We start from the raw sequence: 13,141 nt of genomic DNA, 5'->3' as shown, positions 1-13,141 counted from the left end.
CATTCAAATTGAATTGAAAAGTGCCTACAATTTGTGTAAATGACACACACACACACAAACAACAAAAGGTCAATTTTACCATAAACTATCTTAAAATATTTTTAGTTGTGCTGTTAACTCTAATTTATATATAAATGAATTCAAGAAAGTCTGTGTAAAGAGAAATAACACTAGCTATTAAGCATAAATGGAACTTGTTAAATTACCATTGGTTTTTGAACCAATTGAAACTTACTGCCGACATCTGATCTTTCTGTCTGTATATAGACACACACAATTACAATTAACACTAAAGTAAAACAACAGCTATATATACCTTGTATCCTGGAAGTTCACCACCTTCCCCTGGTTTGGCTCCTTGAGCCATTTTAATTTGAATTTCATCAGAATTAGCCAAGTAACCACTGGTAACTCCAAACCTTCCTGAAGCTACCTAAAATGACATTGTTGTTGAAAGGTAAATTATCAAACCCACATTCTAACACATTGATCAACACTACAGCAGGTTATTTACTATTTATTGAAGAGAATAATTGTTTAATTATTTTTATGATAGAAGCTTCTTCACATCATAGAAAAATCAATAATGTGCTATCAAGAAGAACTGATAATTCTGACAACTTTTTATTATAGAAAAAAAATACACAAGTAAAAACTACAACAAAATAAACAATTTACAAGTAAAACTATAATGATTAAGATTTTCTTTGAAAGACGTTATATTCTAAGAAAAGCCAATGCCCTAATTATGTACAATACATGAGCACAATAGAGTACTTCTCCTATCAAAGGATGTCAGTAGAAAACGCAGTAGCAGAATGGGCATCTCATCTCCAATTCATGCTCATTTTCAGTAAAACGGCAAGTTTAGCAATCAAAATGGAATTTAAATTTGCAAGTTTACTAAAGTAGATATTTAGATTAAAGAAACATGAACAGAAATGTAATTCTGTAAGAAAACAAACTGTAGAAAAATCAAGTAAAAACATTAGGTTCTCTGACTACGTGAAACTGTAAATAATCACATGTAGAAGAGGTTAGATGGATATGTAACATCTTTTATAGCAAGGAGATTTCAAATTGAGCATACGATGTTGAAAAACTAAAAACAGTAAAGAGAATAACCTGTTTTATAGCAGAACGTGCATTAGATTCAGGGTCTTGATTCAGCCATCTATCAGCATCTTCACCTCCCTCACCTGTGTTAGATTTTGCAGAAACTCTATTCATTGCTAAAGCTAGAGTTTTATGAGCTTCAATAGAAATGCTTCCAAAACTCATTGCTCCTGGAAAAAAAGATTTCAGCAGTCATATTTTGATTATTTTCAATATTTGAAAAGGTTTTTCGTTGTACAAAACTTGAAGATAGCTTTGATATACGGAAACATCCATTAGCCGAGTTCTTGCACAGATCTTAAAATATAACAATGATAAACGGAAACATCGGCACATGTAGATACGTAGATCTTGAAAGTAGAGTTGTTCAAAACTTGAAAATAGCGTTGATAACTGGACCAATTGTTGCAAAGGAAATATCTGCTGAAGCTTTTCGCCAGACACTAATCATAGCAGAACCGTCTGGAAAATTATCTACAGCTTATAAAAGGAGTCAGATCAACGTAGGCCTACACTATTTTCAAGTTTTGAACAACTCGACTTTCAAGATCTACGTATCTACATGAGCCAATGTTTCCATTTATGAACGTTATATTTTAAAATCCATGCAAGAACTCGGCTTACAGATATTTCCGTATATCAAAGCTATATTCATATTTTCAATATGTTATATTAAGTTCTCTACTATGAAGTAAAATATTAAATAAATTTCTAAAGTATAAAATACAATAAATCATAAACTAACACTATAATGTGATGATTATAGTATTCTATGAAAACTGAACTGCAACTTTTTCTGCGTCTAACGTACTGAAAATTATTACAGATTTATAAATTATTCAGCATCCAAATATTGCACCAAAACAATAAACAATAAAAACCAGATGGAAGTTTAAGTGAAAACACACCTGTTGCAAACCTCTTCACTATTTCTTTGACATCCTCTACTTCAGAAATGTCAACTGGTTGTTCACTATAGACAAGTTCTAACTGACCTCGTAAAGTACAGTCTCGTACACTTTCCATTGTTGCCTCTAAAAACATTTTGTAAGCTTCTTGACTGTTAGACCTTGCAGCATCCTAAATTAATGAAATAAAATTATGGTCAAAAATATTCATTTTCCACTCAAAACATGTTTCAATCTGACTCCCCCTACACTAATTGTATTTTCATTTATGTAACAAAACAAACATCATAATTACTATTTGCTTATTTATTAAAGCATGATGCTATTACAACAATTAATACAACTCAATACCAGTTCAAACTTTTACAGAAATCCCACTATTTGCTTTCATTAAGGTAAAATATTACACTACTTGAGAATTCAATTTCATACGAATTCACGTTCAATCAAAGTTGTTGCTATCCCAGCCTTTTTCATGTCAGATAGGCAAATTTATATTGATTTCTAACCTATCAACTAGGATAACCAGTGTAGCAAAGATGATGGGAAACAGTTATGTTAATCTGTTCTTTCGCACGTATTCCAAAGCATATTTTAAGAGTCGGCTTAATCACCCTTCATGAAAGAGCCTACAATGCTTCACACAGTTCTGTTACACTGACATCAACTGCTCCACCATATGATAATTTCATTTGAACATCCATACTGTGTTTTTTGTAAGCCCCCATGTCAGTAATGAGCTGTGTTCCATCAGTTATTATATTAAAAGTTAAAAACTACAAACACAAAGTATATAAGAAAAAAATTAAAAAACCACAAAGAATATAAGAAAAGTTTATGTCTGTGTTATTGTTGAACGCAGTGAAGTAATACCATAGCAATCATATCAGCTTATTCTAGACATCCTTTCACAGATAGTGCACTTATGAATCTTTTGGATCATACTTCTTCTAAGGGTATTCTTTCATGACAAGAATAAACATAGCCAAATGTTCAACAAATCTTCTTTAATGACAAGAGTAAACATAGCCAAATGTTCAACAAATCTTAGGAAATTTGTATTTACTAGTTACAAAAACTTTTCATGACTTCCACAAAGAGCAATGTTTTGAGTTTCATGGACACTTTATCAAGTACAGCCATGGCCGCATTAACCACGGCACACTTGCACCAGGGTCCCAAGCAGTGAGGGGCCCCTACTAACAATCCGAACCATCAGTTTAACACTACTTTTTCAATAAATCTTCATATTTTATCTGTTATTTGTCCTATTGTTACTCAACACAGACAAGATCAATCTGACTGACCTCATAAACACGATAAAAATTATTGTAGATTCCTCACCCAATGTTTCACACTCAGATCAGTTACTTATAATATTGCGACACGTGGACGAGGAAGGTGATACGTTAGAACGTTTTGTTGGTTACGACTCTTCAAGTGGGCATACAGGAAAACTAATGGCTGAGGTTGTCATAGAAAAATTAAATAAGATGGGAATCGACAAACAAAATGCATGTGGACAATTATACGATAATGCAGCAAGTATGTCTAGTACATACAACAGCCTACAAGCACATCTCAAGACCATAAACCAATATAATGATTCATGCCTTGTGCAAGCACATTCATTAAATCTAGTAGGCGTGAATGTAGTGGAAAGTTACGAATGTGCATAAAACTCTGTACAAGTTTTGTGCTTCTTCAACCAACCATTGACAAAACATTTGGGATGGCTTAAGAAGCAATGACAGGAGGTTAGTTACTCTTAAGAACCTCAGTGGAGCAAGATGGTCAGGCAGATCAGTTTCAACAAAACTTCTGTATGAAAATTATGACAGAATTTATACCACCCTTGAAGATTTATCTAAGGATATTGATGCAAGGTAAACAGTAAGAAATGAAACTACTGCTCTGATGAATAAAATGAGAATGTTAGATATTGCTTTTATGGTAGTGTTTTGGTATAAACATTTTTAATACTACAAGTGCTAAGCTTCAAGAAAAAAGCTTTGATTTGTCCACTGCTGTAAAGCTTATCAGTTTGCTGAAGGAATATGTAAATTTACTATATGAAGAATTCGATAGAATCAAAATTCAAGTTCAGCTTTCAAGTATAGTAGAACGGTTTAGGAGTGAGATTTCTAGAAATATAAAAAGAAAGCTGGCAAACGATGAGACTTCTGAAGGTGTAACAAGTTTATCTGGAACTCCGAAATAAAAAAAATAAAAAATCGGCTTGCTGCATATAAAGCGACAGAAATGAAGTTTGTTTTTCTATCCAATTTCAAAAATGTAAATGAGACTGAAGTTTCTGCTGCAGCTAAAAGATTGGGAGACATATCGTCTCCAGATCTAAACATCTCTTTTCCCGATGAAATGGTACAGTTTGCAAAATTTTTTTTATTGTGAAACACTATCTACCCAACAATGCATCAAAGGAATCAGAAAAAACAAACTCGAATCTGTTTTTCCTAATGTTGACATGGCATTAAGAATATACTTGTGCCTACCTGCCACAAATTACAGTGCAAAGAGAGCTTTTTCTAAAATATCTAGAGTAAAAACTTAATTGCATACTTTAATGTTAAATGAATGCTTAGATGCCCTTTCTTTACTCAAGTTAGAAAGGACATTGCTTAGACAAATAGGTTATGAAGATGTAATTAGAGATCCCGCTTCCGCCAAAGCAAGGAAAAAACGATTTTAGGGTAATGTTTTGGCATGCTTCTGTAATGTTGTACAATAACAATATTGTTTTTTTTTGTTGTTTTTTTTTTTTCTTATGTACCTAGTTCATTCTTACTGACCATGTTACAGAAGTAAATAATAATAATTATTATTATTGTAATTGTTTAATTTTAATACATCATCCTTAAAAGATAGATGCATAATATTTAATTTACATCGAATAATTAGCTCATATTCTGTACTTAACTTAATATGTTTTAATTCTAATTAACTTCAAATTTGCTTGTACACTATTCAAGAATCCTGAAAAAAATAAGCGTACCAGGGCCTCAAACTACCTTAGTGTGGGCTCGAGTACAGCTCCCTCTGTTGTTTAATAAGATGCTGATTTTCTGTATCAATAGTTTGAAGTAGCTCTGGGTGTTTTGCTAATTTTAAGTCAAACTGAAAATGCTGACAAATTCTTCAATTGTTCCATTTCACAGTAACGAAAAGTTATTTGTACTTAAATAAAACCGAATAGCATATAGCTGAATACTGAAGTTACTCTCTTCGTACTTCTCCACTGAAAGGAATCGTGTATAGAATTCCTTCCCTTACGTTACTCTCTTCGTACTTCTCCACCGAAAGGAATCGCGTATAGAATTCCTTCCCTTACGTTACTCTCTTCGTACTTCTCCACCGAAAGGAATCGTGTATAGAAACTGTTTTTGAATTCCTTCCCCTTCTTGTCTTTGGAAAAGTAAAATGTCTGCAGCTGTAATGGACTCATTTTCACTAACGATTATCACACATTTGAGTCAATTTTTTGTGACTTTTTGGATCACCCTAATCAAATATGCACATATAATTTTTTACTCATTTTAATTACTTTGAAACATTAATCTTTTTCACTAGTTAATTTTCTTATTCCCATTCTTATTCTGCATGCATTCTGAAACATAAGAAAATCTTGCACCCTACCTAACTTGTTCATCTCCCATTTTAAATAGTTTCCAGCTACACATCTTTATTCCCTGTACTTTTTTAAAAAATGTAAGATTTCTACAGTATAGGGTGTGAAACTGAATTTTCTGCATCCACTTATCCATTGGTTACTTGCAGAAAATGTGCTCAACTAGGGAAAACTTAAGAGGTGGTATTATAAACAAACATTGATTTTGACATATGAATTTACTAGTAAGATTATTTTTTATTTTGCAGCCCCTTCCACTTTGCTACCCTAGGCAGTTTCTTACTTTGCTTATCTAATAACATCAGCACTGGATATTAAGTTCAATACGTATCAGGAACAATCCATATAATCATGCAAGTATAAGACAGAGCACTTAGTAGCAGTTTAACCCATTAACTGCAGGTGACGGATATTTCTATGGCTCAGCTACGAATGACGGAAATATCCATCAGTCGCACACACATAACTATAACTCTACGAATGACGGAAATATCCATCAGTCGCACACATATAACTATAACTCTACGAATGACGGAAATATCCATCAGTCGCACACATATAACTATAACTCTACGAATGACGGAAATATCCATCAGTCGCACACATATAACTATAACTCTACGAATGACGGAAATATCCATCAGTCACACACATATAACTATAACTCTACGAATGTCGGAAATATCCATCAGTCGCACACATATAACTATAACTCTACAAATGACGATAATTACCATTTTATTGTGATTTATGGCAACTCAGTTTTATCTGCGAGTCAGAAAACGGCAACTGAGCTGTTCCTGCAGCAGTTAATGAGTTAATAGAATTACCACTATATGATTACTTTAAGAACTGTTAAATATTTTATCTCTACATTTATACATTAAAATTACTTGAAGATGGGCAATGCTGATAGGATCATTTAGATGTTTTTCTCCTCCACTTCGCCAATGGTAGTAGCCAGGATTTCTCAGGATCAAATTATCACAGTCTCGTTCATGGAAGGCAATACGATAACGTTCAAAGGCATCTTCTGCTAAAACTTTGAATGTAGCACCACCAAGACGAGATGCAGTGTTCTAAAAGTTAAATAAATTATTCTTTTTAAAGTGTTACATAAAAGGTGTGAAACATCAATGTTAAAGATCTTACCAAAGAAGTTTTAGTTAGTAAGTTAACCCTTTCACTGCAGCCACAGTGAATAATAATATAAAACTGACCATGATAGATATAAATAAATTTTGATTTATTTAGTGTGTGAACAAATCTGTTAATATCAGATCCATCGTGTACAAGAACCCGTTATATACATCTTTCTTGTCTTGGATAATGTCAGTTACGTCAAGGTCAAATGTGGAGTTAATGCTTTAAGAATCAAACAACAGTTTCATCTGCTAGAGTAATAAAGAACACTCAGACTGTTGAGAAAATATCAATAACAGAATAACAAACATGGTGTTTTAGTTGTCTTTATTACCACTGTGGACCTATATTTATGTAGAATTTGAGAAATACATAATGATGCAACTAATTTATCCTTCTGAATTTTTCAGCAAACAAGCTATTTATGATACTAAAAATAAATAAATATGAAAATCAATCTATCACATTTGATTAACAGTTTGTGTGCAGAATAATACGGAAGATAAAATTAATAGTATTATTTAAACATATTCTGGAAATACTAAATAATTATAGCTTCAATATGGTGAGAAAATCAACTATAAACTGTATGTATGTATATTATATGCGGCTCGCCAATATTAGACGCCTAGTCTCAGGTGAATAACATTATACACTGATCTTCATGTTCATTTTTAAATAATAAAAGTACTTGTGTATTACAAGTTTATACTAGGCAACAAAGGGTAGCCATTTACTGTTTAAAAGTATGAGACCCATTATACAGTAGATAAAAAGTCACGATTTATCAAAATATCATTGTCACTCAGTAGTTTAGAATTCCATTTACTAGGCAACAAATTTTTTGACTGGGCAACATTTCTGTCACCCAGTCACTATGTTAAAAAATGTTCTGTTGCATAGTAAAATAAATTTACTTCATGAAAACAACATATTACATTTGGAAGCTAAGCAAACAACACTCACCATTTTTTAAATATTTAAGTATAGCTCATAAAGACAGTTTTTAGGTATTTTGAAAGAGCCTCCCTCCCATTTTCTTTATTCTTCAACGAACCATAGAAAAGCCACAAAGTTCATTAAAATTTAACACAACAATAAAGTATTAAAGGAAATATGATCCAGATAACTCAGTTGACATCAACTAGCAAATATTACATAAATATCTATCTTGAAGAACAATCTTCTATAGAGAGAGAGAGAAATAACTTTCATCATTATACGACTAAAATATGGCATAGGTATACCAGGTTGCAGGCCCAAAATTAAATTTGTTTGTAAAAGTTTTGTTACCTACATATAAAACCCCTATTTTTTCAAGAGATTTTTTTAATCGAATTTAGATATTAAGATTTAGTGTTTACTGTACATCCATCAGCCTTACAACAATTTACATTATCATCAATAATTGTTAATTAGTAATTACTATTAAATTTACAGTGATAGGTATATTTTAGAGATTTTGTTAGCCTGCCTAAAATTCAGTTTTATCAACAGACATGCTCATCTTACCGTAAAGCATTTGTCAATAACCTCTTTATCTAGTCCAACGGCTTCAAAAATCTGTGCTCCTTTGTAACTATGCAGTGTAGAAATTCCCATTTTAGCCATCACCTAAATCATGGAATTTTCAGAATTAAGAGACAACTCAAAAGCAAAAAAAGTTGTATAATTATATTCAAAACTCAGTAAAGACTGCATACTTGTTGTTTTGAATAAGCTGGTGATGAAGCAGTAGGTTGTTAATTCAGGGTTTCATCCAATATCTAGAAAAAAAGGATTAACACTTAGTGCATTGGGAAGGATTTATTATATTATATAGAAATAAAACAGTGAATAATTTCTTCCTAATTATTATAAAATTAATTTCAATATTTGAAACCCAAATCCTAATGAAAACAGCAAAATGCAACCAACCCATAACTTCATGATGGTATTAGGAAGTGCTCCAAATGGCACCTACTGAAACACGTGGGCTAAACAATCAGGTCAGAGACGTCATCTAAAAGGTTCAGTTGTATTCATTTCCAACCTTAAAACAGTAAGCAGCACCCATATAGGATACCTGACTACCATGAATCAAGTAATGGGATTGACTATTTTATTACACCCATACAACTGAAAGCTTAGAGCATGTTCAGTAGAATATCATGACTTGAACCTTCAAGTTACAACCCAGCAAGCTAACCACTAGGCCTCACCAAGCCTCTACTAAATACGAGATTTAGAATTGGCCCTTAAGTGTATGAACATAAAATTACTGAAGCAAAAAAAATATATATATTAACTCTTGGGCATACATAATTGCTACGATTAGAATGAATTATGTTTTTTTCAATACGAGAAATCAAGCCCTGAAGAAGGGGTTAAATCAAAACGGCAATTATATAAAATGTTTATTAGGCCAGTGGGGTTTTACCTATATTAGGTCATCAAGAAAAGTTGGAGTTGCACCTGAAACTAGTGTCAGTTAACATTTAACTTTCTCATATCTGAAAAAAGTAGTGGTATCATAATAATGCATCAGTCTTAGTCATGATAGCTCAATTGGTAAAACATCATATAAATAAGCCAGACTAATAATATAAGAGAACAGTTAAACAATGTACATGATATTTTGTTTGAGAAAGCACAGCTTACACACCTTGGCAAGGCCTCTCCCCATAGCATCAACATAGTTTTTAAATATTTCTTGGTCTGACAAAGGAGGTTCCAAGAGGCCTTCAGAGCGGAGTTCCCTTACAATTTCAAACACCAAATAAGGACAGATGCCATCAGCTCCATATCCCACCAATACACACATTTGATGCACTTCCCTAGATGAGATATTTTTACCCTTAATAAAGATACTAGCATATTAAATGTAACCTACAGAAGCATAAACAAATATTTGAGATATAATTTATACAATTCCAATAAAACTTGTACACATTTTTCTCAACATTTTTTTTTTCTTGTTTATCAAGCAGAATTAATATGATTTTAGCCGAACTATTTACTATGTTATCATATGTTTTATTGCAGTTATTAGGAGGAAATCTAACATACAAACAAGTTCATATTCATTACTCAGACTAGCTTATCAGGATCTATCTCAAACTATTTCATGATCTCTATTACAAATACCAGTTATCCTCTTGTTCATAACAAGTCTTTTACTTTAGATGTCTGAAAAATGTGAGGAATGATAGAAAAAGGTTTTTTGGTTATTTTTTAAATAAAATATAACACAGTGACTTCCTTATTCTCACTGTTAGTTTTATAGGGACCAGATTCTTTACAGCAGGTGTCTGTGACTTGCTGCCAATAAATTAGAACAATAAACAGACAGCACACAATCCACTTATTTTAAAATACTCGCTTTAGGCAAGGAGGAAAATACAAAAGGTTCAAGTAATGCGACAAACTACAACATTACACAACGTATGGCTCTCACCAAGTTATGTAACAAAACTTGTCATAACTATTGCATTTAAAATAATTACTTTTGACACTCTTGTTCTGAAAACTAAATAATTATTAAATATTAGATCACTAAATGAAAAATAATAACTCTTACACCAAACAGTATTGTATATTCAACACTCACCTTGCTTCTCCTGTCTCAACCATGAGAGCTACTTTCATCCTCTGCCTTTTATTAATCAAGTAATGGTGGACTGCACCCACAGCTATTAAAGCACTGAAAAGGAGAATTTAAAATCAAATTAAGTCATTAAACTGAAGTATAAGCTAAACTCTCTTCTGTTAGCATTATCTTTACTTTCAACACTGACTTATTCTTTACATTCACAAGTTTGAGACACAAAAATATCAAATCTAACAGTAGTTGATCTTAGTGATAATTTCCAAATAGGTGTGAAGCAATGAAAGTGGAATATAAATTATGATTATAGTATTTATATAAGTGATATCGAGATATCGCATCAAAGAAAAAAATCATTGCATCATCATGACCTGTCTAAGTTAGAGATGACTTTTAGATTAATCAGTTATTCTTTTGAGTTGACTCAAGAACAAAAAATTAGTGTCGTTACCATGACTACCTGGTTAGTAGATCACTGAGCAATAAGATTTTTGAAACTATTTTGGATTTTATTGAAAGCTGAATAACTGCCACTTCTAGATCCAGCTTCTATTAATAATTTTTTTTTACCATTATCTTCATAATAATATGATTCATTGACATGTTAAATATAAAAAATCTTTTGCAATTTTCTTGAGATTGAAAAATACAGTAACCAACAATACTACTATAATAATATATCACCCTAATCTAATTCATTATTTGTTAAAAGTATCACTTACACATTTTTTAGGTCCTAAAATAAGCATTTAGTTTTGGAGAAATTCAAAGTTTGTTTTGTCAAACAGTAAAAAGTAAAAATTGAGTGAGAAATAGATCTAAATATACATTTTTTATGCACACTTTAAAACTACTAATTTTTATATCACTAGGCAATTCTAAAAATGGGTTCTCACTTATAATGGGTGTAACATCTGAACCTAAAATAATGATGAATGAAATTAATACAGTTAACAAAAGATAAACAAACATGAATGAATACACAAGTGGAAATAGTTAGTTGAAATGCCATTTCAGAAATAATTAGCTGTTACTCAACTACAAACCTGACAGGCATCATCTCTTTGGAAGCTTTCCTGTCCGACAGCATTAAAACAGTGTAACCTGTCCTAGCAGCATTACATGCTTCTTCACATATCCTGTCAATAGCAGGAACTAACCCTTTCGGCCCATCCGACACTGGGTAAACAATGTCAATTACTTTAGTCTGAAAAGGTAATTAGGAAAAAATCATTTTGTAGAATAATACTAAAAAAAAATGCAAATATAAAGTGATATACACAAGTAATAAGTAAACATTACTTTTTAAGAACTTTTGATTGTTACAACAAAGCCAAGCTAAAGTTATTAAAGCAATTAACTGAGTATTGTGTTTCCATTTCCTAAAAGATTGACATTTGTGTCCACCTTTCTACATAAATATGACCAAGAACGTTTTTCAGTTCCAGTAATCAGAACATTGTTTTGTTAAAATCTATTTAATTATAGCGAGTCATCTAAAATAAACAGTATTTAAATAATTAGAATTTATGACAAGTTAAACCTAAGTTGATAAAAAAAAGTCTAATATAAATTGTGTAAATAAAGTGATTTGGTAATCATAAATAGTTCAAGAAAAACATAAATTCTATTTCTCAATGATCATTTCATACCTTAACAAATAATTCCTCCATTCCATTATATACCATAATACTAGTATTACCATGCAATTTACCATATGCTTACCTTTATCATACATTTAATATTGCCAAAATCTCCACAATTTGGTTAATCAGAAACTTGGCATTTCCATTTGAAGTTTACACTTATTACTAAATACAACCAAAAATGTTTGTCTGTGTTTGTTTTCAGTGCTGGTGATCAGAAAATTATTTTGTTTCAGTTAAACACAATATTTAATTTTTACCGAGCCATTTAACAATGTTAAACAACAAAAGTATGTAGAATACAAGTTAAATGTATTAACCCTAATTTAATTATACACATCCTTAAGATTATACCTTCCATCCTTTGAAAGATATGTTTTTAATGACCCCAACATCTTCTAAAGAAAGAATTGGTTGCTCTAACCATAACCTTCTACACTGTGCTGGACTTGGCTGAAGAATATTTGTTTCAGGACCAACTGGACAAGCCTAGTATAAAGCAAGATTAAATTAGTGTTTATATCTAGATGTTACATGATAATATCTGCAATTGAAGTTGTTAATTATGTATTCTAATGTGCAAGAAGAGTATATATATTACTTTGACATTATTATCAATACTGAATGTTAACCCACAAAATAAATTGGTTAAAAGTTAATAATGAGTACTTGTATAACAAGTTTTTAACTGCTTACCAAAGACATCACAATTCGTTCCCGGAAGGGGTCAATAGGTGGGTTAGTAACTTGGGCAAAAAGCTGCTTGAAGTAATCATATGTTAAAGGCTGATACAGTGATAAACAGGCCAAAGGAGCATCATTCCCCATGGAGCCTAAAGCTTCTTTCCTATATTTCCAGTAAACCAGAATTTTATTTAATAACAACAATTATAAATAAAAATTAATTTAGATAAATGAGAATGAGCATTGGAATACAAATTTACAATTTTGTGCTGAAATATTTAATTCCCAAAGCTATATGTTTACTTACAACCTAAATGCACACAATGGTATTAGGTCATCAAGAAATTAATGTCGCTTTTTTTTAGATGAAAAAACCCAAACAACTTGTATATCAAAACAAAACATTTATTAA

The 13,141-nt window shown here is 31.5% G+C and overlaps 1 protein-coding gene across 1 annotated transcript in view; it reads right to left on the bottom strand.

The window, feature by feature from the left end:
- Positions 1-316: 316 nt before the first annotated feature.
- The window catches only part of LOC106467808 (glutamate synthase [NADH], amyloplastic-like), a gene marked incomplete at its 3' end in the record, with an annotated part of 40,034 nt that continues 27,209 nt past the window's right edge, over positions 317-13,141 (bottom strand). The window contains exons 13-22 of the mRNA XM_022396003.1: positions 12,742-12,892; positions 12,400-12,534; positions 11,446-11,606; positions 10,403-10,495; positions 9,458-9,629; positions 8,326-8,427; positions 6,564-6,749; positions 2,025-2,196; positions 1,126-1,286; positions 317-433 (exon numbers count right to left, since the gene is read on the bottom strand). Of these exons, the coding sequence (XP_022251711.1) occupies positions 317-433; positions 1,126-1,286; positions 2,025-2,196; positions 6,564-6,749; positions 8,326-8,427; positions 9,458-9,629; positions 10,403-10,495; positions 11,446-11,606; positions 12,400-12,534; positions 12,742-12,892 (1,450 nt within the window). The remainder of the gene's footprint in view (positions 434-1,125; positions 1,287-2,024; positions 2,197-6,563; positions 6,750-8,325; positions 8,428-9,457; positions 9,630-10,402; positions 10,496-11,445; positions 11,607-12,399; positions 12,535-12,741; positions 12,893-13,141) is intronic.

This window comes from Limulus polyphemus, unplaced genomic scaffold (genome assembly GCF_000517525.1).
Source record: "Limulus polyphemus unplaced genomic scaffold, Limulus_polyphemus-2.1.2 Scaffold2748, whole genome shotgun sequence".
NCBI lineage: Eukaryota > Metazoa > Arthropoda > Merostomata > Xiphosura > Limulidae > Limulus > Limulus polyphemus.
This window is presented reverse-complemented; position numbering and strand designations above follow the sequence as displayed.